General features: G+C 39.5%; 1 protein-coding gene across 9 annotated transcripts in view; it reads left to right on the forward strand.

The window, feature by feature from the left end:
• TNS3 (tensin 3) overlaps positions 1-26,935 on the forward strand; it is a 236,062-nt gene extending 209,127 nt beyond the window's left edge. For all 9 annotated transcript variants that reach the window (XM_087766109.1, XM_087766116.1, XM_087766131.1 and 6 more), the window contains 11 exons: positions 3,435-3,606; positions 5,997-6,640; positions 7,266-7,352; positions 9,962-10,093; positions 12,493-12,588; positions 15,059-15,136; positions 16,854-16,931; positions 21,330-21,498; positions 22,509-22,577; positions 22,705-22,731; positions 23,737-26,935. In XM_087766109.1, the coding sequence (XP_087622235.1) occupies positions 3,435-3,606; positions 5,997-6,640; positions 7,266-7,352; positions 9,962-10,093; positions 12,493-12,588; positions 15,059-15,136; positions 16,854-16,931; positions 21,330-21,498; positions 22,509-22,577; positions 22,705-22,731; positions 23,737-23,881 (1,697 nt within the window). In that variant the 3' untranslated portion in view covers positions 23,882-26,935. The remainder of the gene's footprint in view (positions 1-3,434; positions 3,607-5,996; positions 6,641-7,265; positions 7,353-9,961; positions 10,094-12,492; positions 12,589-15,058; positions 15,137-16,853; positions 16,932-21,329; positions 21,499-22,508; positions 22,578-22,704; positions 22,732-23,736) is intronic.
• Positions 26,936-27,411: the final 476 nt, after the last annotated feature.

Genomic DNA, 27,411 nt, shown 5'->3' on the forward strand with positions numbered 1-27,411 from the left:
AGAGAGGACATGTCTGTTGCACTTACGGTATTTTGTCTTACAGATTCTGCTTTTGGTAGATTGATCTGCTTTTAGCCTAGTCAAAGTTGTGTTTCTGGGGAGGCTCTAGTAGTCTTTAGACGTACAACGTTAGTTTGACCAACCCACGTTCAACTAATCAGCTTTTTCTCAGATAATAGTTAAGGCAAAGTAATATTACTTTATTATATATTGAAATCATCGCTCAAGGCTTAACGTCAATCTTTATACTACTTGAGCAGACAGTCAATCTTGGCAATACTTGTGTAAAAAAGCACCACTTACTTCAGCAGGAATATGGCCTAAATCATGGGTTTATGCAGCCAGCTTTTTCTGACTGTGTTTGCACTAGTATGAGAATGACTGTAATATATCTGATCTATTAGATAGATCCAGATTCAGATTTGTCTAGCTCTTCCCCACCACACACATTTCTGCAGTATTTCCTTGAAGTTCACTTTCACGACTGGCATGGATATAGTTAAAGTAATGGGTATAGTTAAAAGACAGTGTTGCAGTTTTCTAAACTGAGTTTCCCTCATCCAATTAAATGTTTGCTCTGTACAGTATGTGTGCTATGTGAGGAATTCAAATGGTTTTCAGTCCAGACACTGATTTGCAGATTTTCTTATCTCAGGCATTTCTTTTAAGTACCTTGCACCCTCTTCATTCAAATAATAGCAGAGCCAGGCTCTGCCATGAATTGAACGGAAAAGAAGATTTATTTAGACTTGTTTCAGTGGCACTCACAGAAATAGTGAGAACCTTCCTCCTTTTTACACTGGAAAGATTTCTTTATGGAAAATATGCATTAACATGATCTTAACTTTTTGTAGGACTGGAATTGTTCCCTAACTTTCCTGTGTATTTTTTCTCCCTCAATCTTTTGAAGTATATCTACTCAAGAGACAGTAGTTAGAGATTGTTTCATCTGTGATCGTCCTACTGGGTTCCAGTCCTGCAAGTGTTGAGGTCAATGGAACTATTCTGATGTATGAAGCTATTTAGATGTACAGGCATTTGCAGTATCTTAGTGCATGGCCTTTTCTGTGGTAGAAAATAATGCCGTTGAACCTGGGCTGATGTGAGTAGGTGTTGGATTGCTTTAGACTATACCAGAATAACAAAATCTAATCCTCATTAGAGCTTGACTGGTTATTAAAATGTACATGTAAAGAAGGGGGCTAAACATAAAGTTCTTCAGTAATAGCATCCACATTATTCCTCATCCAAATGCATCCCTTTTAACTATATCCCGTAGTAGTTTTGTCCAGTATAATTAAGTTGAACATAGTTCAGACTTGAATCAATTTAGAAACCAATCACTCTGATGCTCTTTGCAAGCTATGAGAAAAGAAAAGTTTACAGTTGCTTTACTTTTTTGTCTGTGTGGTGTGAACAAAGTCACACCTGAAATCGGTAGCTGTACTGGTAATTAAACCCCATGCTGCTCTGTGCTGCTCAGCTGCCTTTCAACGCCAGTTCTGTCCTTTTCTCCTCATGTGAGCAGAAGAGTGAGAGAAGAGTGGCTCCCTCATCCTCCTTGCCTCCCATCAGGTTTCTATACACAGTGATAATATACCCCTGAGCCTTCTCCAGGCTTAACAGTACCAGCTGTCTCAGCCCCTGCTCCTATGAAAGATGCTCCAGTCTCAGCGATGCTCCAGGCATCTTTGTGGCCTTGCACTGGCCTTGCTCAAGCAAATCCATGTCTCTGTTGTACTGAGGAGCCCAGAAATGGGCACAGAGCTCCAGATGTGGCCTCACTAGTGCTAAGCAGAGAGGAAGGATCACCCCTTGACCTGCTGTCAACACTCCTTCTGATGCAGTCCAGGATACTGTTGACTGCCTTTGCCATGAGGTTGCATTGATGGCTCATGGTCAGCTTGCTGTCCACCAGGACCCCACGTCCTTCTTTGCAGAGCTGTCTTCCAGCCAGCTGGCCTCCAGCATGTACTGGTGCCTGGGATTATTCCTTCCCAGATGCAGAATTTTGCATTTCCCCCTTGTTGAACTTCTTGAGATTACTCTTGGCTCATTTCTCCCACTTGTAAATGGCAGCACAACCATCTGGTTTATCAATCACTCCTCACAGTTTTCTGTTGTCTGCAAACTTGCTGATGAAACTTTATCCCATCATCGAGGTTGTTAATGAAAGTGTTGAACAGTATTGGCCCCAGTATCAACTCCTGGGGTATAATGCTAGTGAGTTACCTCCTAGTGGACTTGGTGCAGCTGATCACAAGCCTCTGGCCCCAGCCATTCAGCCAGTTTTCAGTCCACCTCACTGTCTACTTACCTAACCCATGCTTTGTCAGCTTGTTTGTGAGGATGTTCTGGGAGATTGTGATAAAAGCCTTACTAAAGTCAAGATAAGCAACATCCACTGCTCTTCCCTTAGCCACTAAGCTAGTCAGTTCACTGAAGAAGGCTATCAGGGTGGATAAGCATGATTTCCCCTTCGTAAATCCATGCTGACAACTCTCAATCATCATCTTTTCCTTCATATGTTTGGAAATGGTTTCCAGGGTTAGTTGCTCCATCACCTTCCCAGAGACTGAGGTTAGGCTAGCCAAGCCTGCAGTTCCCCAGATCATCCTTCATGTCCTTCTTGAAGATAGGAGTGACGCTTGCTCCCTTCCAGTCTTCAGGAATCTCTCCCAATTGTTGTGGTCTTTTAAAGATTATCGAGAGTGGTCTTGCAGTGGTATCAGCCAGCTCCCTCACCTGTTGTGGGTGCAACCTGTCAGGCCCCAATGGACTTAGACATGTCCAGTTTGTTTAAGTGCTTCTTTGCTTGGTCCTCCTCCACTGAGGGTAAGTCTTCCTTGATCCAGATTTTTCCTGTGGTCTCAGGGACTTGAGATTCTCAAAGGCCTGTCTTACTGGTAAAAACTGAGGTGCAGAAGGTTTTGAGTAACTCAGCATTTTCTGTGTCATTTTCCACCAGGTCCCCTGCCGCATTCAGTAGTGGGCTGAATGGGTGGGCTGAATTAATACTCCAGTGTTCTATCACTTTGGTGTTTAAATCACTGACAGTGTGTGTAGTCACATTGGACACTTGACTAGACATATCTGGTAAACACTGTGGACTGTGGAATGCAAAACAACTTGGAACAGACAGGTCTGTTCTCATCTTCAGGGTTAGAGAATGTACCGTGGATAACGGATCAAACAGTTTGAGTGGTGCAATTCTGTAATCTTTATTCCCTCTGCCATTTGTCCTGCTGGATGTTGTCAGCAATCAATGTAATGTTGTGAAATAAAATGTTAACGCTCAAACAAATAAAAGCTCTTCTTTATAGTCCTATTAAGAGAAAACCAGATCGGTTTATAAACACTTGTCTCAGTACAGTGTTCATAAAAAATGTGAGTTGTTTTTTAACTTGCCTTTTACTTTGTTTGTTTTGCTGCAGAATCTCGAAGTTACACAGAAGCCATTAACCACTCTATGGTGATGTCTGACAGCACTGTGGGCACTAACCCTGCTTTGCTGAGGGCCAACATGCAGACGGATCCCTCCTTTCAGCGCTGTTTTGCATCTTCGTGTACAGTTTCAAGTAACAGTCCTATCCCAGGGGGAGAAAGGTAGGAAAAGATTCTCCCACCTTATTGTTTCATTCTCATAACCATAGTTTCGAGCCAAGATGTTATGCTTGCGTCTTCATTGCAGAGCATTTGTCCAAGGACTTCAAGTTTGGTTGTGACATTTCATGATCATGTTGTCCACCAGCTGGAATTTACCACATACACAGATGTTATTTATATGTCAGGGGCACAATTAGCTTTGAAGATAAATAGGAATACCAAAACAAACAGGAATTTATAGCTCAGTTACTTTATTATGTGCTAGCACAAGCTCATACATATTTTCCTGTGTGCTTAACCAGATTCTCTAATGCTGTACTGAAAAGCATTTCATGAAATTTCACATTGGAGTAAGTTGTATGTAAGAGAGAGGGAGTACTCTTCTCACCATAGTAAATGCATTTCTAGTCAGTAAAATGTCTGAGGATTTGGTTTTGGTAGTGAATAGCTGACTCGCTTTCAACTTCTCAGCAGGCTGAGAGATTTCATTATTTCATGTTTGTATTGTGGTAAACATGTAGGACTCTGGACCAGAGCTTGAATAGTATAAATTTACAAAATAGTCCTTGTCCCGAGGACCTTACAGCATGAGAAATAGCAGGAAACACAGCAAACAAACAAGGAGCCCCAGGTTACTGTTGGAAGGTTCAGAAGAGCATGACAATGAATGGTCAGTCATTAGCTGTGCTCTATATTTACTTAATAGATGAGGTGTTATGTTACAGCTGATTAAGTTTCCTTCTGTATCACTCTGCAACAACATTCCTTTGTGTCTAATTATCCTGTTCTTGTTCTTGGATAACTGGCTCCTTTTTCACAGTAAGTATTTGGAATGCTGTTGATTGGTGTGTCAGACTCTCAGTGAGGGCTTCAAGTCTGTTAATATGTATTTATCTTTTATTTATCTTCCTATCTAATTGATTTCATTTTCAATCAGTACTTGAACTGCGAAAGAATGTTTTCGTTTTGTGATTATGAATGTAAATCGTAAGACTGAAAAAAGTACGTTAGTATTTTCTGAGGAAGAGGGAATGTAACATTTCATTGTAAGTGGATATGAATTAAAAGCTTATCACGCAATACAGTCATTATCAAGTTTACATTCCTACTTCAAACCTTATCTAGAAAATTTTATTCGTTTCTTTCTAAATATTTTTCTGTCATTTTTCATTTCATCTAGCAAATAGCTACAGCTGTAGGGTTTTTTTTCTTGCAATGATGTCTTCTTCCATTTGCTCTCCTTCCATTTCTTTATGGCCCTTCTACTTTGATCTGTCCTAATCTACTGGTATCCATTTCCACAGCTCCCTTTTAATTAAAAATCCTTTCTCTTTGTATGTGTCTTATGTCAGCTCTTTTCCCTTTGTATCTCACAATGAGATTTTTCTCGCTACATTTGATATTGCTGGTAATGTTTTCGAGGTACAGTCTAAGGGCATTTCACTTTTAGAAGCAAGGAGGCAATTTAAACTTTTATCAGATGGTTTCATCAGAAGCTTAGTTCGTCTTGTTTAGAAGGATATTTCTTATTCTTCACTTCAGCAGGTGGAATTGCTACCCAGTAGAAAAATCTGATGTTTACTGTTGTAATATTATATTACTGTTGAAATATAGAATTAATCAATCAAAATTATTCCATCATCATCAAATAAATTAACCACTGGACCTGCCTCCTTTCCTTTTTTGATATAAATTATATTAAAAGGGACCTGATCTAAGAGTTGGGTCTTGTGAACTGTGTTCTTATCTTAGTTATTCATTTATTGTGTGATGGTGCACAACTACCTCCTTAGCCCATTTCTTTTTTTTTTTTAAATTTTATTTTAAATGAGCATAAGAGACTCTGCATGTAAGAACTGCTGTGGCAGTCTCAGTTTTCTTCCACAAATCTCTGCCTTTGATGGCAGCCTTAGCTTAAGAAATTCTTGCCTCCTACTGCTCTTTTCCAGGTAGCACTTCAGCTCACCGTGTAGAGATCTCCAGGACCACTGTATGTGAAGCTATGCTGTGAACAGCCTTACTGAATTGATTCATATTAAAAGTAACTCTCTCAAACAGGGGGAAGGAGGATTATTTTTACCTGTCATTAATTTGATGGCCTGGTTTACAGTGCAAACTCAGAAACTGTCCTATCAGCATGGCTAGGTGGAGAGTGAGCTGAGGCAGAAAGTAATGGCCTACACTGAAGAAATGAGTGATCAGGGTGGGGCTGGAATCCCTTGATCCACCAGGTCCAGCATGTTGTCAGAGAGCACCCTCGGGTATTGTCCTGGGTGAGGTGATTCATTGCTTTCAATGATGGCTGCAGTGTGGGTTGTACAGTGACATTTAAAGGGAATGATTTGGCTGTTGTTTTATTTTTGTGTTCAATTTTTGGCTTTTTTTGACAGCTCTTCTGCAACAGAACGTCCGTGGCTTGAAAGCAGTTCTAAAGCTTCCCCGTCACTCCAGCTTTCAATGGGAAACAGCAGGCCGCTGGGAGGTTACCTTGTGCCCTCTGAATTTTCAAACGCCGTGCAAGATGTATCTCTCTTGTCTCATTTCCAAACTCCAGGACTGCAAGTCATCACCCTGAGCAGCCTGGAGAATTCACCAGTAGAGCCACAGCAAGAACCTGCTGTCAGCAGCAGTGCCCGGGCCTACCTGAGCTACAGTGGGGGCAACAGGGGCAGTAGTTCCCCCCGAGAGGAGAAACAAGCTACTTTCATAGCCAATACTAGCATCTCTCCTAAAACCATGAGCTCATCAGTGGCAAGTGCCGAGGACAATGGCTTTTTGACGCAAAACTTTCTTACAGTGGCCTCTGGACACAATAGCCAGAACAGTGCAGTTCAGCAGCACCATGGAGGGAACCTACATGCTCAACCGCCTCTTCCAGAGAAAAAGAGGTCCTCTGAAGGAGACCGTTCATTTGCCTCCGTGTCACCTTCTTCGAGTGGCTTCTCTAGCCCCCACAGTGGAAGCACAATCAGCATCCCCTTCCCAAATGTCCTCCCAGATTTCTCAAAAATGTTAAGCACTTCCCCAGTGCCAGGTACGTTCTGCATCAGAGAAATGCAAAATACATTAGATTTTATATGAGTTTATAAAAAGCATTTAGGGGATTTTAAAAGTGGGGAGAGGGGAAAAAAAGCAATGAGAACAGCACAGAGGACTTGAATGTTTGCAGTACGTGGCACCAGTTCACTGGCTTTGGATGTATTATTCAGAGAATTCTTTCTGTGCTTCCCTAGATGTCAGCCAAGGGCAGCTGACCTTTTGAACTGCCAAACCACAAGCAAGTGGTGTGGAGTCCAGTTTCTTCTAGTAAGGGCTGGCTTCTCTCTACACCTTTCTAGACTTATGTCAAGAATAGTTAAAAATGTAGATGTGTATTCCCTGGACTCCATTGAGAAGCTTTGTATTTAGTACAGCTTTATAAATGTAAGAGTTCTTCATATTTTATGCGTTTTGCAAAATGAAACTTCAAGAATGCTTTCAGAATCTTAGTGTATGGTATTATATTAGCTGGTTCTAAAACAGTTCAGAGTTTCTCTAAATTGTCCTTCTGATAATGAGTTTTTTGAATAATTAAGGTGATTGGAAGTTGGAAAGAAAAGTAAAAAATGCTTTTGTATTTTAAAAATGTCTTGGTTTTTTTTTTCCCTTTTATTTTACAGAAAACACAACTGATAAACATGTGACCGTAAAATTTGTCCAGGACACATCCAAGTTCTGGTATAAGCCAGATATTTCAAGAGAACAAGGTATATCAACTGATATATATTCTGGCATATCCATTCACAGAAAGGCTAGTTGGTGAATTCTCCTTAATTTTTTTGATGCATACCTGATGTCTGAAAGAAATACAAGAAGAAATAAAAAACCTGGAAGGGCCACAGACCTCACTTAATTTCTTCTGTCCAAAGGCTGAATTTGAGAGTGGAGGGCAGTCAAGTAGTCCTTAAAAAATATTTAGTTAATCAGACAAATTATTAGCCTAACTGAACTAACTACAAAGTAATTTAAATCTGCATGTGGTAGCTGCTGCAGATGTACTTTACTGAAAAGCTCCAGGTTTTGGAATGGCAGATGTGCGTGATGCAATACCGAACAACTGTCTGCTCTCAGAGTACAAGTGTGCTGTTCTGGCAAGATCTCAGCCATGTGTGTTTCCCTGCACAGGTAATAGGTGGAGAGATGCTAAATATCAGAGAATAATTCATTAGCTAGAAGTCATCATAAAAACATCCTCATCTACCAGTCGTTCTGTAGCCTTGAATTTCTTTGTCAGCTGCAAGTGACATACATTATTTCTTAAAGGTGACAAAATAACACTCCCATGGAAGAACATCTTTATGGTGTACAATACAGATATAGTACATCTGTATGTAGATGTATTATTGAATGAGATGGAGAAAGCTTTTATTATGTATGTGAAAATGTATACCTACAAACTTATACCTTGTCCCTGCAACAATGCGTAAATAAAGCATGCTGGGTGCTTTGCAAATGCAATTGGTCTGACGGTCCTTGTGTCCATATTGTAATATTCAGCTATACTGAATTGTATTTAATGAGTTATGGCAGGATTTTAAACTGGGATTCTTAAAATGTGGTTGTCAAAAAGGAAAAATGATTAATTAGTTCTGCATTGGGAAGGAAGTTCACACTAAACCAAAATAGCCTTCAGCTATTGGCAAATGATGAATTGCTATGTCTGTCTAGTTCATAGTTTCTCAAATGGTGAGGATGCCTCTTACAGTTTAGCGGTAAATATGAGCCCAGAAGAACAAAGATCATAGAAAACAGATCATTAATTCATCTTTGGATGATGTTTTACTCGCCCTTTCACTCCAGTCCCCTTCCCCTTGTCTGCTCATTCTCACAAGGAGAACTGAGTCTTTAAATGTGGAAAAAACATTTCCTGACTTGATGCGAGTCCAGAGAGGGGAGTAGATCATAAGGGAAGTTTAAAGCTAGCTGCTTGAACAAAGGAAAAGAAAGTCTTCCCAGCTTTTTAGTATGCCTTTTTTTCACCCTACCAAGTAAAATTCCTTTTAAAAAGTGTTTTAAGATGCTGTTGCTGAGGAGGGGGAGCACTTGTTCTTTTTTCCTGTGCTTAATGGAATGCTCCTGTGACAAATGATTACTGTCCCCCTGCAGATCTGGAAGTGTTATACAAGTACTGCTGAATTGCAGGGTTTTATATATTCATCCTTGTCCTCTCAACACATGACAGGTTATTGTGAAAATAGTTGTTTTCCTCACCATCTGACAGATGAATAGAACACAATATATATGCATTGGCTTTACTCACTTAAACAGGAGAGACAATTATGTTTGCATTTTCCTGATTTTCTTTTACTACTCTTCTTTTCATGGGGCAAAAAAATGCGTGTGTGTGAGTGTTTATGATGTAATCATTGCTCAGGCTTTGCAAAGTATGGCTTCATGCCCCATTTGCATAATTTCCATGTTCTGTGTATACAGACAGTTAAGGACTCCAGGGTCAAATCTGGGCTTTTTCCAAGGTTTCTTTGAAGGCTTGCTGATCGTTAGAAATTCTGGAAACAAGCAGAAGTATTTCCAAAAAGTTTAAGGAAAAAAAGCAAAAAGCAAAGTACTAAAGTTTTATTAAGATCAAATTAAGATCAATCATTAGATGAACCTTTTGTCTTTTTTCAAAGTGAGTTTAAGATTTTGGGCTACTAGATTTCAAAGTCTGCAGCAGACTCATGCAAAACAGGAGCAGTTTCACTGCCCATGGTTCTTCCTGGGGAGGACTTCATGTCACACTTCCAGCAGAGATCACAGAATGTAGATGTAAAATATTTCAATGCTCGGACAGTCAAAGAGCAAATACTCACTTACATCCCTTCCTTTGCTTTAAAACTAGTAAGGGAGTGAAACTGCTTTGCAGGGACAGAAACTTGGTGGTAGATGAAAACAGATCTGCTCTGCCTGTTGAAGCTGCATAAGAAAAGAAAGAGAGTGCTGTCTAGTCAGCCTGGGAATTAGAGAGCTCTGCTCTCTGTCACGCTTCTAACAAGTTGACAAAATGTAAGCAGGAATCAACTTGCTCTTGCATTGGTTGTAGAAATCCTGGTGGGACCTGCATGTCCTTCTCAGTTTAAAAATCAGTAGGGATCTGTACTTCAGGCTTCTCTTGAAGTATCTGTGAGATTTGCACAAGATGTTTCCACTCAGATCCCCCAAATGTGCTTGATTGTATTCTGTTCTGCAGCAATGGAGACAGAAAAGGATCTTATTTCCTTTAGTCTCCTATTAATTATAGATTTGCACTTCTGTAGTTTTTGGGTGTGTGCATTGTTCTGGAACTGTTTTTCTCTCTCTTTCCTGGAATCCCTTGCAGCCATTGCTGTTCTCAAGGACAAAGAACCTGGGTCATTCATTGTTCGAGACAGTCATTCTTTCCGGGGAGCCTATGGGCTAGCAATGAAAGTTGCTACACCACCTCCTTCTGTGCTGCAGTTAAACAAGAAAGGTACTGTATGCCTTCTATTACTTAACAAGCCGTACATGGTAGGAAGTCCTTATTACTGGGTGATAATCTGGAGGAATCTTCCCTCTTCTAATAAGTGCAACTTGAATTACAGGCTCCATTTGGTACCTTGTTAAATGAGACTTGCTAAGATGTCTGTTGTAGTTTACAGTTTCACCATGGCTTGTAAATGTATGTCCATTGTGGCTATGCATGTATTGTACCTTATCAACCTAATAGAAAACCAGTGTCATCTCAGTAATGGGTCCTCCCTAGCAATCAGAAGTCTGCATTTGATCCACATACCACCATGTAAAGCTTTCGCTTGGCTGGAAGGTTGAATATTTTTGACCCCAAGGTTTTGTTTTGAGACAGTTCTACATTAGAGATAAATCTGAGGAGGTTCCCTAAGGAAAGACGATAGTTGTTTAAAAGAAGTAATGAAATACACCTACTCTCTCAGCTCCAGTGCCTCCATGTATAACTTGTGCCTGACAGTTGTGAAAGGTAAAATGAGAAGAACATACAGAAAACATTAATCAATGTATGGAAACTCAGCAGCCAGTATCTGTAGTGCTCTTGGCTCCATTTGTGCTACTGCAAGGGTAATGGGGTGGCTTTCATTGCTGCTGTTTTCCTTTTGCAAGGCTTATTATGTTTCATTAGTACACGCTGCCTGGTGAGGTAAGCAACTGAGATCACAGGAAAGCAGTGATTCTTAGCGTTGTGGCTGTGGAAGTGTGGTTTTGTCTGGTTGTGGCTGGTTGGTTGGCTGTTGGATTGTTTTTTGGGTTTTTTTTTAAGATTTCATGCTTACTCTGGGGCAGGTTGGCAGTCCACTTGTATTACAACAACACTTCCAAATTCTGTACACTTAATCTGCTATCTTGAGACAATTTCTAATAAAAATTTGCCATGTAATCCTTCTTTTTATTGCCAAGAAACATCAGCAGAACCACTGCAATGTCATCTTTAATGAAGACAACAGGGGTGCACTAGGGTGGTGATAGCAACAACAGGGAGGCAAATGGAGAGTGGCTGTAGGTGTTTTTAGCAATCTTTTTTTATCATCAGACCAATGAAGTCCGGGAAGACAGGAAAGTTCAAACTCTACTAACCTTTAAGAGCCAGTTTATTTTAGTTGTACCACAGGCAAGCGGTAGTAAGAGAAAATTTTACTTCAGACTGTAGCATTCTTCCACTTCTCGTGCTGTGATATTTAAATTTTTTGGTTCACACTGTTTCATCCCAGAAGGCACAAATTTGTTTAGTCTTCTGCAGGGTTTCTTGTTCCAGGCTTCCCCTTCCCACATACCCTTTTAGTCATTTATTTTTAATATTGTGAGAGCATAATGGCAAACAGTAAGCTGTTTGAAAAGGTGATCTTTGCAATATTTGCTTGCATAGAAGTTTCTGCTGTCCAGAATAATGTGTTCATCTGTATTAGCCTGAAAGTTAGCCCTTGGTGTCACGTGTTTCCTGGACTGTCGCTGAAAGATCAGAGTCAAAGGGAGCATTTGTGTTTGTGGCTCTTTTGTTAAGGTTTGAATGGTTGGGTAGCTTTGTCCTGTTGCTATGAAATAACCTTTTAATTACTTGGAGAGAGATTCAGTTTGTAGTCAGGTGTGAAAAACTGTGAACCAGTCTTTCAAGAAATAATGAACTTGTATTAATTATATATGTGCATATGTATGTATACATTTAAAAGAATGCTAAATCTCAAGGGAATTTTTATGTGCCTCTTGGACTGTGAATCTCCTCATTACATCCAACTTAACAATTTTGATTTGTGCTAGATTCCTGAGAGATAAAAACTGTCTCTAAAAATCTAGTGAAACCTGAGTGTTTCAAGTAATTGATTGTTTTCAGGAACAAAGACTTAGCGTAAAACTGCAAACATTTTAAAAATTCACTGAGAGACTTGGCATCATTACCTTTGTGTAGCTAAATCTATTGTTTTAATCTGGAAAAGTTCTGTGAGCAGAACTGTCACTAGAAATCTGAGTGTTTTATCGTACTTTTACTCCCTTGTCACGTTGGATACAAGTTCTTCTAATGGAGAAGTGCATCCAAATTTCTAACCATTCATTTTCCAAATTTCTGTTCCTGTCTGTAGTTGAGACCATGCTTGGACATTTTGGACACCAGTGTATATTTGGATTTCAGTCACGATTATAAAACCTTTTCCTCTGGTTGTCTGAAGTGAGCTATTTGCTTGTTTGTTTTTTGCAAAACGGCCTTTTTACTACAGCTTGTAACCTTGCAGCAGAGCAGGTTTAATGTATTCTTTGCATGCTGTATATAAAACATTTGGTGGTGCTTCATAAAGCCCTGCTAATTTGTGAAACTGTTGTCAGTTCATTGCTTCTCTTCATGAGCTTTCTTTTTCTTTTTCAACACAGTTGGAGATTTGTCAAATGAACTTGTAAGGCATTTTCTGATTGAATGCACTCACAAGGGGGTGCGCTTGAAAGGATGCCCAAATGAACCATATTTTGGTAAGTACTGTGCATCACAGGGACACAGGAAACAGAAACAGTTTGCATTTACCAGAGCTGTTTTTATAGACTTGGATGGAGTGCAAGTGAGAGAATACTTTGCTCAAGTCGTGATGATTTCTGTAGGAACCCATTCTAAGGTTATAGGAACCTTTTACACATTGACCTTAAGTGTATGTGCAGGGCACTCTAGTACAGATGCACATGACCAAGCTTCAAATGGTCAAGCTTGTCTACCACTACCAATGCCACTGCAGACAGCTGAGCTAGATGACTGTTACAGGCCTTATTGATTCAGAACCCTTGCCTTATTTTGTCCTGTGCTATATTTATACTGTATACTACCTGCCTAAAATGACATCAGAATGGGACATTCACAGAGTACATTATGCTGCATCAGCCTACCTAATGGAGTATAATGAAAACACATTACCTGTTGTGGCAAACAGCCAAACACCTACCTAGCTGCTCACTCATTTGCCCTCCTCAGTGGGGCAGGAGGGGAAAAAAGGATGAGAAAGCTCATGGGTCGAGATAAAGAGAGGGAGGTTACTAACTGGTTACTACCATGGGCAAAAGAGACTCAACTTGGGGAAAATTAATTTAATTTTTTGGCAATTAAAATCGATATTCAGGTAGTAAGAAACAAAGACAAACATTAAAATAACAGTTTTCCTTCCCCTTTCCCAAGCTCAACTTCACTTCTTCCTCCCAGACTCCTCACCCCCACTGCAGGCAGTGCAGGAGGGGATGGGGGGGGCATATGGTCATTACGGTTCCTCTCTGCTGTTCCGTCCTTCTCCCACTTTTTCCCTGCTGAGGTGTGGGCTTTCCCATGGGCTGCCAGTCTTCACGAAAAAAAATCTGTTCCAGCACGTGTTCTCCATGGGCTACAGTTCCTTCAGGAACTGTCCATCTGCTCCAGTGTGAGGTCCTCCATGGGCTGCAGGGTGGGGGATGTCAGCTTGGGTGCCTGGAGCACCTCCTTCTCCTCCTCCTCCTCTGACTGTGTTGTTCCCTCTGTTGTGTCTCACGCTTTTTGCTCCTTTCTTGTCTCTGCGGCCTTTTCTGCCCTTTCTTAGATACACTTTCCCAGAGGCATCCCAGAGGCATCCCACCTGTGGCTCAGCAGTGCCCTGCAGTGGGTCTGTTGGAGCTGGCTTTGTCTGGCATGGGGCAGCCCCTGGCCTCTTCCCACAGAGGTCACTCTGTAGCCTTCTCACCCCCTGCTACCAGCCTCATCATGTACACCCAATACACCCATGAAAGGGTCATCTACCATAAAATGAACAAGTGTAAAATGATACATCCTATTTGAAGTAAAGGTGGATTGAATTTTGTCAGTCTTTGGCATACGACTTACTTCAAATCAGAATTTTTAGCCCAGTCCTACCTTGTTCTTGAAGTACTTATTTATGGCACATATGTAGCCCCACTAATAATTTAGTTTGAGCATCTCCTAATCTAATCAATGTATACAGCCTCAAAACTGCTTCACAAAGTAGGTGGGCAGGCACTATCACATACTTGTATGGATAAGACAATGAAGGACTAATGGTATCAATTGGTCTGTGCATTTCTCTAAGACCCTTGCAGAATTGGGTCATCTTTCCATTTCACAGAAATTTTTGATGGGCTGTAAAAATGAGGTGGTTTTTGGTTGAACTGTGATTTTTCTCAAGTGCATGATCATAATGTTCACTGTATGTTAATAAATGGGATCAAAGGATGGCTTTTTGTGCAAACAGACTGATGAATCTTGCACCTTCCTCTCGCTCCTTGTAGTCTCACATGCTAATGTCAAAGATGACTAACGTTTAATTATTTTAATTAAGCCAAGTCCAAGTGACAAAAGTGACTGAATAGAAAAGAAGAATAATTTAATAGAGAATGCTGTGTACATCACTGCTGCATTGAATGGAGGAGGTTTTATCTTGATCATCCTTTATACTTTCAAAAGCACTAAATAGAGGTGCATGTAGATAAAGCACTAGACAGTGGAGACTAGGTGGCTAGAAGGCAGAACTCCTCGCTCTTTCTCTGCTTCATCACATAGCATTGATCCCTTGTGCTGTCACCATCTTCATAAGATTTTACTACATTTAATGTAGCAGAAGTTAAGAGCATTGAAAAGAATTTACTGACTTCTATATGTTACTGTTTTTGTCGGTTTTGTGCTTTCTACATTTGAAGCAAAGCCATTTAGGTTAGGATTTAAACAGTGTGTTTAAGCAGGGAAAGGGAGCGTATGATTGTGATTAATGAGTTCAAGTACATCCAACTGGTACAGTGTTGGGAAACATGAATACACTGAAGTTGACCGAAGAAGGTCTTGGCTTAGGTGCCAAGAGAATTTTTTTTAAAGGGCAGCGGTGGGAGGCCCCTTGGACTTGAGAGCCACCATAACTGTTAAGCATTCTTGTTGTCCACCAAGTTAACTGTATGTGTCTTGTTACTCTTCTGACCACAGGGAGTTTGACAGCTCTGGTGTATCAGCATTCCATCACTCCACTGGCATTGCCCTGCAAGCTCCTCATCCCAGACAGAGGTATGCTTGTTAAAGTACAGAAGAGAGATACCCAGCCAAGCTCTGCTTCAAAGTGCCAGTTCTGAAGGCAGGTGAACATGTCACAAGTCGAGATCTAAGCAAGAATGCACAGGGAAGGAAGCTGTGTTTTAAAAGTGGTTCTTCAGTACTGCTGACGGCTCTTACCCAAGCTGTAGTTGCGAGCAGACTAGTACTGTGATATTCCAGTCATAAACGTGTATGCGTCATGGAAATCCGCAGAGTAACCTAGCATGTAGTAAGGCAAATGTGCTTCTCAGACATGACATTATGCCCATGTATGGTTGGATGTAACCACTCATTGAGGTCTGGGTGGCACAACGGCTTTAGGGAAGGCAAGTAGGTAAAGAACAGAAGGTGCCCTGAGTGCGACACTGGCAAGAAGGAAGCAGCAGCTTACTCAGGTCCAAATATTGTTTAAGTAAATGATCAAAAAGCCTGTGTTGCATCATGGGACTGTAATTCTAATTTTGGTTATGGTGATTTCATAAACCACTCTTAAGACAACAGCAAAATGTAGCTATGCTTGCCCCATAATTCAGTTGTCTGTTACTCTCCCACATGAAGTTAACACCAGATGTATTATTGAAATGTTAAACATTCTTGTGGTTTTCTACTGAACTCTTTAAACTTTTGTTAAAGGCCATATGTCAGTGTTCAAACATAGTATTTGAATTATGCAAATACATTAATGAAACCGTTTTAGCACAAAAACATGCTATGGTAGATGTGACCAGAGATCTCTTTATATGGCAAACCAGTGTGGTAGGTGGACTTGTTCTCCTTATCTTCACCACCTAAAATGGAAAGCTCCTTCTGTTCTGGCAGAGGTGCATGACTGAAACATTTGCCTTGTCCTGAATAAACATACCACAGTGAAATTTTATTTTGGATTTATTTTTTAATCCGATGTGATCACACATTTTAAGATGATCTTCTGTGGTTAATGATTCTGGACACAGTACGTGGAGTATTTAAAGCATATGGATAAGTCTAAACATGTGAATAGTGTCACACACCAGATTACTGCTCTCTTCCTCATTTAAATGTATTCAAAGACGGCGTGCATCATGTTAAATACATCAGTAAGTGAGATCTTTTTACATGAATTTATATAACTGAAATAACATACTGATGAACAGTTTTCTTACTAATTTTAACAGAAGATTGGGAGGCAGACATTCCACTGCTGTCTTAATAGTTCAGATGTTTGTTTTCTATGTAAGTATGAAGAAAGAAGGATTATCTTGTCATCTGCTGAATCAAAATACAATTAATTGATTTTGTCATAGAAACACAGTCTTTGTGCCTAAATTAGTGTAAATTATACAAATTAAATGAGATAAATGAGATAATTAAAATCGCACTATTTTAAAAATGTCAAGGTTGTAATGAGGGAATATAGCTATTAGTGTTTGGTTTAATGTGACATCATGTGTGTCCCTGCAGCCTATGATATGTAGTTATGTCTTTTACTGTCGGGAAATAAAGGTTGAGCATCCCTGCTGCAGCACTGGAGGCTAAAAAACTGATGCAGCACAAAAACCACATGAATGATTATAGTTGCAGATACAAGACTGTTTGGAGTTGTCCAGTAGATGAGATCACAGTTAGAAAAGCTAAACTCATACTTAACCATGTGCATTGATTTTGTCGATTCAAGTCCAAACAAGACATGGACAGTGTTTTCTGTTTGCAGATCCCTTGGAGGAGATAGCAGAAACTTCTCCACAAACTGCTGCAAACTCAGCAGCGGAGCTTCTCAAACAGGGTGCAGGTCTGTTAAACTTTTTCCTTGCATTTGACTGTCACCAAATTTTGTATCTTACAGGCTGGGAAAAGCTGAAGCTTAGACTGGACTGAAGGATGTTTAAAGGGAGCAGTTAAATTTAGAGTGCTGTGTAGAAGTGTAAAGGGCACTGTGAGGATATGTACCCAGTTCTTTCTGTTTTCTGCAACCAGCTCTTAAGTTCTACAACCCTGTGTTTGCTTTCCAGTCGTGTCTCCCATGACAATATGAGGTACATGTAGATTGGTTCAAGCACAGCAATTTTTAAGCGGTGACGTTGCTTTCATAACTGATGAACTTAGAGAACGTATTTTCAACCTGTGGTTACAGAGGTTCGTGAACTATGTCTGAAGTCTGCAAAAGGCAACTAAGGAAAGTGTTTAGTAGGGATAAATTCTCAGCATAGGGGTCAACAATACCACTGGAAAATGCTTACGATCTCATCAATCTGAAAAAAAATATTAAAAAACATTGCCCTGTGCTTCACTTGATGCTACATGTTGTTAGGAAATGTCCAATGTCTTTTCCATTGGATGCTGTTTTATGGATTGTCATGCACACTGCAGCACCCATTCTGGCAAGTTAGGTTGTCTTACCATGAGCTTATTGATGTGACAGAAGAACCCTGTGTGTGGTGTGTGGTGATGTCCTGACCCACCATTATTGGACATGGTGCTCTGAGTACCCCTTCGTAATCTTAAGGCTGTCCTTAGTAGAAATGCAGCCACTGTGTTATTCCCCTGTACAGTGGGCGTGCCCAGGGGATCCTGTCCACACCCTGCCATGGTCCCTGGTTTTTGGGCTGCTATGAATTCTCCCCGGGATCTGTCTACCCGATTAGTCCCATTAGAGCAGGAGAATACACTACATTTGTCACTCTCCTTTGAGTTTAGCCTACCACTGGAGCTACAAGCAAAGTAGGGTGGCCAAGCATGCCTTTATAAGAATGCTGCCTCATTGCCCTCACCCATTTTAGGGCACTTCTGAAGGGGACAGTTGCCAAGCCGAGTAGCTCTGGAGAGGGAGTGTTGCTCCTTGCTTGTGCAGCAATCTGCTTTGACTTCAAATTTTTAAGTACCACTTCGAGTGCTGTAATCAAGCAGGAATGTGTGGCTGAGGCAATGGCAAGCCTTTGCGAGGCTGTGCCAGCAGTGAGCACGTGTTGGCCTTTCTGTTTGCCAGTGCTAGTGGTGTTTGTTGTGGCCAACAGGGAAAAAAACAAGGAGAATGAATTTTTGTAGAACTTTCCCTCTTGAAAACCCAACAAAAGGGGCATGTGTTGTCTTTTGAGAAATGTTGGTTTCTCCTTGCTTCGGCAATGCTTTTCAAAGAAAAAGAAATAATTCTTACTTCAGTAGGGGCAGTAGTCAGATAACTTCTTATGGGGGCTGTCACATTGTGGATCATTTGGGGAACTTAGTACATTTATTTTTTCCCTGTTTTGTTGTTCTTGTTGTTCTTGTTTTTAAACAAGGGTTTGGAACCAGAATAGATAAATTAGATAGGAGAGATTCTCAGAGGGTTTTTTGCCTTGATACATCATTTCCCACTGATTTTCCATGTTTCAGAGGTCCCTCTCCAGTCATAAGAGACATTCAGGTTGTGGACTTCAACACTGAAGTGCAGACCTGAAACATGTAAATTGTTTCTTTTCCAACTATCTGAGCTTGTGTGAGCACCTGCAGTTTAGTCAAAGCAGATGCACTTTCTCCCTGCCCTACTACTTTACCCCACCCTTCTCCCACTCCGCAAGCAAAAAAATGAAGATGTGTTTTCCTAGAATGATCGTTTTTTGTAGCTATCTGAAAAACCATTTCCAGTCATTATCTAAATGCAGAAGCTGACCAGAAATCCTTTGCTTCCTAGAGAGTGACAATTGAAGACTAGAAACTATACAGATAAGCAGCTTTTCCCTAGAACAGACCTTGCTTTATTAACCTTCCTGTTTGGCAGCAGAATTTTCTGCCCCAAATAAAACCCAGCTCCTCATATCTGTTTCCATTAATACGGTCAAGGGACTCAGCATTCTGAACAAAGCACATTCCCAGTCTAAAAGCAGCAGGAGTTACTCGAAATGGCCACATTGTGTAGCTGTTGGTGGTAGGTCAGATGTGACTACAAAATGCCACCTGTGGAAGACGAGAGCAGCAACATTGCAGGACAGCTGCATTGCACGAAAGATGGATGTCTTCCTTTTGCTCTAGCCTTGAACATGGTTTCTGTGGGATTGCTCTTATTCAATATCCCATCAAACCATGCATGATGTTCTTAAAGGAGAAATCTTTCAGCCTTTCTCATTACCTTTCCTTTCCTGTAATCTCCTTTTTAAGCTGACATTTTTGCCCTTGCCAACACTTTTGAAAAAGGTTCCATTTATTATTTTTTGTGATATAGAAGTAAAGGAGTCTACTGTATTTGGTGATTGCTTTTGAACTATCACATTGAGGGCAATCTAGACAAAATGCTTGGCTCTTTCATTTAAAAACAAAACCTGAACACAGTGTATTGACACCAGTGCAATATGTGGCAGACAAGGAAGGGAAACCCTTCATCTGGGTCTCGGAAGTGGTGAGGAGTGTGACTGTGAAACAAGGCAAGTTTCCTGTGGTGGGAAAGGCTCACAGGATAATGAAGAGCTTTAGATCTGTACCAAACATACACAGTAATGATGTGAGAAGAGGAGGGCTTATGGTTTGGAATGTTATTTACAATTTGGATAGACATGACAGAAGGCTGTTGAGCAAGGAACACCTCGTTGAACTTGCCATTCATTGTCTTAAATTCCTCTATGCATGAATTGTATAGTAATTGATTCAAACAAGGGTTATCGACACTATCACACCAATGTGCAAATACGTTTGGGAAATTTTACACTTACACATCAAATAAATCAGATCTCTGGATCCCTTCTTTCACTGACAGACTCCAGAGCTTGAAGTTATTGGGCTGATCATCATGCTGGAATCAAATTTATGCTTATGCAGTCTTTAACTGTACGATTGCTTGGTTCTTTTGAAAGTGCCAGTGTCTAGCTGTGTATTTTATGTAGATAGTCATAGGAGAAGGCTTTAGTCAGATTACAGAATAGCCATGTGAAAAGCGAAGCTATTAGATTTTATTTAATCTTTGCTTTCATAGTAAGGTTGGCAAGCCAAGCTAAACTGCTAAACAAATTAAATACTAGCATGGTAATTTGCATGTGTCAGCTGCCAGAGCTGTAAATTCTGTCCTGGATACCTACACAAAGGTTTTTACCAAAACACAAAGTCTGTTGGTACCACTGTTCAGCTACGGATGTGTTTAATCTTTCTTGCTTTTGCTGTAGAGTAAGACTAAGAGGTCTTTTCAGTTTAAAAAATGTTCTTAATCTGCTTGTAAATTGATTTTATACCACAGTCCCAAAATATTTAAGCATGTGAATAATTCTATTAATACTATACAATAATAAGACTTAATACTTTATGTTATATGGCACTGCTACCATGTAGTACTATGCAGTATTATACAGTACTATAGTACTACTATATAATGCTATATAATATTAGTACTTCTTTTCCTAGTGCTTGCTGCAGGTTTGATATGAGACCAGCTAAAAAAATTAACTGTTTGGTAGCCTTAGAAACCAATGAGCTTCTATTTTATAGAGATACTTCAGAAGTTACTAATATCTCTAGGAGAGGAATAGGGCTTTTAAAAATAAGTGCATGCTGAGATAAGGAATAGACCTAAAAATACATAAGTTGGTAATTTTTCTCAATGTGGAAGTTGTTTTGTTTGCCCTAAAATTGCTAAACATACAAAACACCATGGAATTAATGAGAAGTGAGCTTTGCAGCAACCCTCAATTCTTTATGGGGTGAAAACATTCTTGTCTTGCCAAACAAGTGAATGGTTTCCTTTGAAAATAGTTTAAATACCATTTGAACGTGTAAAACGCGTGAATGTATGCTGCTAAAGTGTGTATTTTCTTACTGGCTGCTGTAATTGAACTTAAAAGCAAAATATTCCCATTCTTGCCCCTCAGGAATGCCTTTGCTGTACTTGTACCTATGAGTGGCCTCTCTCTCTCTGCTGCTGTCTTGTATTTATTTAAATTTCAGGATCTGTGGGTAATAGATAAATATAGTCATTGGCTTAAATATAAAGGTATTAAAAACCAAAGGAACAGCAAAAGGCCTATGAGCTCCAAAATTATAGTCTTGAACTATGAAGCAACAGTGGGACAAGGTGAGGCACATGTAAAAGGTTTGGTAGTTTGCTGCCAGTCTTCCCTGTGGTGGAAGGGAAGGTGGAGAATTTATATTTTGTTTGGTTTTGTTCAGAAGACACATGTTTGCTTGCTGTTGGGTAATGACCTCTCAGAGTCTTTCCCCTCTTTCATTACAGCGTGTAACGTTTGGTACCTGAATTCAGTGGAGATGGAGTCCCTCACGGGCTACCAGGCAGTACAGAAAGCCTTAAGCCTGACACTGATGCAAGATCCTTCTCCCATCTCAACCGTTGTCCATTTCAAGGTGTCTGCGCAGGGAATCACATTGACAGATAATCAAAGAAAGTAAGCAAAAGAGAGGTGGGAAGAGAATATCCAGCCTTGTCCCCAACAAGTGTTGGCTGCTGTTGATTTGATTTTCCTAGTTATTTTCTGCAGTCTTTGTGTCAGAGGATAATAGGATTGTCTAAAGAATGACGGTGACAGTGTCAGCTGTCTGCAGTACTGGATAATGAATGTTTTAAGCTATGAACATTACTTCCACATGGCAGCTTTTACCTCTGGAAGGTCACTTTGCCATGGCATTTTTTTCATTGTTGTTATTTCTTTTTAAAAGAGAAAGTAACGGCTTTGCTAGCATTTGATATTCAACCTATTCAGTGAAATAATTTATCTTCACAGTATCTTTCACCAGTATCACTGAACAGAGTTGGCCTAAGCAGACACTGTGTAACTCAAGTATTTGAAATAGTGCTTTGGATTGCTGTAAAATACTATGATAAAAAGTTAATTTATATTTACTTTTTATTGAATGCTACTAAGGCTTCCACAAAGTCTTTAGATTTGAAAACTGACAATAACAAAGGAGGGACAACAGGAATTCATTAAGAGGTAAAAAAAAAAAAAAAAAAAAAGCCAGGCTTCTTAATTCCATGGGGTCTGCAAGCGTTTATAGCAGATCAAGGACAGAACCTTAAATTATAATGCCTAAGAGTGCTCATATTTTGAAACTTAATATAATCAAATTATTCACAAATTCCAAGAAGTTGTATTTCCCATTGACATAATATCTAAATAGTCAGTTTTTAGAAAAAATGCATTTCATACTTCTAGTTCTTTTTCTTAGCTTGAGGGTCAGTTTTCTTTTGGTTCAAAAACTTGTTACTAATCTAAATATGGATTTATTTGGTTGGAGCAGTTCAGGTGACTTTCCAAGTCACTCAGAGATAGCAAAAAGAATATATCATAATTGTTAAATTTAGATTAAATATAATTTATTTTTCAGATCTGTTTATTACTTAAAATTTTAAGCATCTTAACTGCTCCTAAAATTTGTTCTATTTCTTCCTATCCAGACTCTTTTTTCGGCGACATTATCCAGTCAACACTGTTATTTTCTGTGCTTTGGATCCACAGGACAGAAAGTAAGGAAGACAAGCAGTATTTTTTAATATGTTTGTATTATTGATCTAAAAAAAAAACAAACTAACATAGGTTTCATTTTTATTTCTCCATTTCTTTTTTTTTACTGCTTTCTTAATGGACAACAAGATGGATGAAAGATGGCCTTTCTGCAAAGTAAGTGGACACCTGTCTGAGTCTCTTTTAACTGAATGTTTTAGGAATATCATTACAGTGATCAGTTTCTTAGTGTTCTAAATTATCTTTGCCAGGGATGTAGAAGGGAAAGCAGCTGTTCAGAGACAAAAGTCTCTCTGCCCTCTGTAATTAGACTCTAGTTACTTCATCTGCACCTCTGCAAGTCAGGACCTACTTATGTGATGGTGGGATGTCTGGATACAGAGCTAGTGTGGTTTATTTATGTCGTAGGTCTGTGATCTGACTAAAGTTTCAGAAAAGAAAACAGAGCCGTTTGGTACTCAGTTTTGTGTTCCACTTGTCCAGCAACACTAACACAAGCTTACTTGTCTTACTTAGACTGATGGCTTTTAAAAAAAAAAAATCCCACACATGGCACATAGATGAAAACACTCCTAGTAATGCTAATGTGTGGCATAAATATATAATTACCAGTGGATTGCAAAGTGTTTTTTGTTGAAGGCAAACGTCGTCATCCCCCTTTTACCAAAAGAAAAAAACCTAAACAGAGAGAGCTCAGGCACTGGTTTCTGGAAAGGAACAGAAATAGATGGCGTAAGTCCTATTTCCAGTACTCGGTCCACTGAGATGTGTGGCCCTCAAAACCTCTTCAGGCAATTCCTGACACACCGCACCACACAGCCCCCAAGGTAGGTAAGAGAACAGCAGTATTGACTCAGATTAAATACATCCCCAGGGTCAGCAGCATGTCTCTGACAGCAAACAGTACAGGATGCAATATAGACAGAGTAGAAGGAAGGGGACAATCTCCTTCCCTGATTCTGGCCATCCTGAGCCATTCAGGAGCCCCTGAGTTGGCTGCATCTGGACCACTGTGTTTAGCAGTCACGCAGGACCTTGTCCATCAGAACAGATGAAGTCTGATTTGTGCTTTTGATTTCTGCAGTATCTTTTTTGCCTTGTGAAACGAGGCCAGTGCCTGTCTGTCTGTTCTCTGATATTCTGTGATTGTTGCCCTTGCAGAGTATTTGGGTTCGTTGCCAGGAAGCAAGGCAGTGCGACAGACAACATATGCCACCTATTTGCAGAGCATGATCCAGAGCAACCTGCCAGCGCCATTGTGAACTTTGTATCAAAGGTCATGATTGGATCCCAGAAGAAGATCTGATGCCTTTCCATCCTTGACTCAGAGCTCTTCACTGACTTCACTGAAGGAAAGCACTGTGAGAGGGAGAAAGCCTATTCAGCAGGAACATCTGAACCTTGTCATTCCCAAGAAGGAAAGCAGAGGACAGTCTGTCTGCATTGTATTGGCAGGAGTTCAGCCTTTTCTTTGAAGATGCCTCTGACTTAACAAAGCATTATTTCTTTGTTCTTATATCAAAGGACAAAACAAAAGAAGCTGGGTGCCACCCGAACCCGTGTAGCCCATGCCTGAATGAAACATAAATTAAAAACTTTTCTCCTGAAGGGTTTCTAATGCATTTTAACATGCTGTTTCTCATCATCTATTGGAGCAGAAATAGTCACTAGGCTGTGCTGCTTTTTTGTGCAGAAAATGCTTTGTATAACCTCCACAAAGACACTTGCCATAGTTGCATCAATGGTAGCTATAGGCCTTACATACATGCTCTTAAGAGAATGATGGTCTGAGGAAGACTATTTGCTCTTCCCTTCATCTTTATGTGATCAGTGATGGGAACTGAATGGAGAAAGGGGAAGATGTATGTGAAGGGAAGGTTGGGGCAAGTTGATTTCTGATAAGAAAGGAGTGGCAATGTGGAATATTCAGGGAGATTGCTCTGTATTTAGTGTTAAGAAGGCTGGGCTGTTTAGTTAGGAAAATTTTAAATAGGGGAGAGGTGGCAAAATAAAAAAGTTGCATGGAAATCTGTCCTGCAATTGGCTTTTTTTTGTATTACTATTTTTTTATACAGAGAACTAAGCAGGGAAGATTCTGTATTTTAATAATTACAGGATAAAAATTGCGGGAAAAGCAAAGAAGAGAATTTTATAATTTATATATTTTCACCTGTACCAGATTATTTATAGTAGATCTCAGAGCCTGATATGTCCTAGACCATTGTTGAGCTTTGTCTCTTTAGCGCTATTTAGCCTAAGTAAAAGTCTGTATAACCTGTGCCTTGCTATAGGCAATAGAGTCTCATATTTTGACTTTTGTCTTACAGTGACAAGATACTTCTCATTTCCTGTCTCTGCAATACTGTTTTGGTAGTAACATTTGTTCCCCTACCTAATACATAATTATATTTGTGGATTCTTTTGGCCCCCTTTTTATTGGAGTTTTGAGGATTTTTTTGTTGTTATTTTTTAACCTGTAGGAACTATTTTTGGTTTATAATTTTTTTAATAATTCCTTGAGTCAGGAAATCCAAAAGGGCATGGAATTTATTTTGTTACTCTGTCCCATTTCTTGAGAGCATTTATGTCATGATTTCTACAGCCATCACGCTTGTACATCCCTCTGTATCTTTCTAAACACATCACTATTTTAAATGCATAACAAAGTGCTAGTTAGCTTTACAAAAAATTGATTCAGTAGGTTACAGTGGAAATCTTCACGAGGAGAGTAAGCCACTGAGGTCTACTGTGAAATTCCCATTCACTCCAAAAACAGCAGTACGAGACCCCCGTATCAGAACTGATGTTAATAAAGCAGCTTCAGTGTGACAGTGCTGTAAAGGTTCATTGCCTCTATTTCTTTGATGTGTGTTGTCAACATTATATTAATAACCTGAGGAGTAAAATGACATGCTGAATTTGGCGTGCCGGTGCATGAGGCACTGGATTAACTAGTAACTGTACCCACTTGAAGGATTTAATCCTTTTACCCACTTTTACTAAATAATGGTTAAATGGAATGGGAAACTCTGGTTGGGCTACATGGTAAGAAGCTTCCACCAATTTGAACGACATTTGTCCTGTATAAATTATGATCTGTTTTTTATTAACAGCTCTCTTCATATTTCCTAAAGTATTAGGACCGTGGAAACCTTGTGCAGTGACCAAAGTGTTAACAAATTATTTGTGTAACTGTGGATTTTGTATAAATAACTTTATACTTCTTAAAAGGAAGGGGGTGGGGAAGAGAAGGAGAGAGAAGAAAGATTTGAAGTTTAATGTATTTGGACCAGGAAGTGGTGCCTTAGTAGCAGTGGGCATTGGATGTGTGTGGAAGGGTGAAGCAATCCAAAGCGTAGTAGCTACCGTTGAAGCAACAAAGGCAAGTGCCTCCGATTTGTACCAAATAATTCTGTTCTTCTGACACAGAGGTATACTACTTAAACGGTGTTTATGTACCATCCAAAAAAGAATGCAGTTCTTACTTTTAGGAACTTTGATCTTTTGGAAACATGTGAGGACAAGTTCCCTTTTAATATTCTTTTGATGCACCAAGAACCCAGTTGCCTAACTGGCAACAGCCAGTTGGAGCCCGGTGAATTTCTTCAGCTAACATCTCAATTAGATTTAAGTCTCAATTAGATTTAAATCTGATGTGTTGTGAACGTTGAAATGAGGAGGAATTTTTTACTATATTTTTTCACTTCTGTAGATGATACTTAAATTTTAGTGTGTCTTGTTAGACACCAAGTGTTGGCCTTTGGGCTGAAAATAAAGTGTCTTTTTTTTCTCCATGTATTATCATTTCCATTCAGGGCCTTATTTTTTTTCTTGTGCTTTCTCAAGGCCTGCTGAATTCAAGAGCATAAGGAATTGAATGCTGACACTCCTGGTGGTATTTCCTGGGAGTTTAGCTCTACTTGGTAAGCGGGGAAAAAAGAAGTTGTCCTGTTTCTAAGGGAGGTTTTCTATTATGCATTCCTTTGGATGGTATATTGCCACGTGCTTCTGCTTTTTAATGAATTAAAAAATGCACAAAGCAAAATAGTTCAGTATGTACCATTGTGTAGTGTGTGTAGAAAGATATTCACGAAACATGTTCATGGAAAATACAAGACTAAATAGTTAATACAGCACTTTCTTTCAAGGTTTTTGTTAGATGTGTATATGCAGTTTCATAACTAATGGCAGCAAGTTGACACATGTATTTAGCCAGACACCTATTAACCTGCTTAGTAAATGTACTACTATAATCGTACAGTGTTAAACTACAAAAATGCTAAAAGCCATGTTTTTAATTAAATGGTTTCCATGTATCCAACAGTATCATTAAAAATTTAATGTTTCCTTCTTGGATTTATCTACTAGTGAAAATTTTTGCCTTTTTCTTGAAACTGTAAAGAAGCATCAAAAGGTCTCCAGTATGTAAATGAATGTTCTATAAATTCTTTGTATAGTCATTTTCTCTGCTCTTCAGATACTGCCTCTATTCAGATTATAATAAAATTATGAATGTGAAATTTCACAACACAATGTTACAGGGCAGTCTGTTCTGAAAGAAAGTTACCTTCTGGCATTGAAAACCAGGTAACAAACAAAACCTTCTTGGTGAAGTAAGAATAGGTTGTGTGCTGGAACAAGGGTTTAGTTTTGTTTCTTAAAGATTTCTTTCAAGAACTTGACTTCACATGAGTCTGTGTTAGTGGTTCAAGTCTAGTTGAAGCATATGACTTTCCCAGTTCATTTGCGGTTATAATGGTATAAAAGTGCCTTTTGCCTGCATTGCATACTTCAGTGTAAGAAGGAAGAATATATGATGTCACTTTCTGAGATGTC

This window comes from Nipponia nippon, unplaced genomic scaffold (genome assembly GCF_047370975.1).
Source record: "Nipponia nippon isolate SJK-2023a ecotype South Korea unplaced genomic scaffold, ASM4737097v1 scaffold_1, whole genome shotgun sequence".
NCBI lineage: Eukaryota > Metazoa > Chordata > Aves > Pelecaniformes > Threskiornithidae > Nipponia > Nipponia nippon.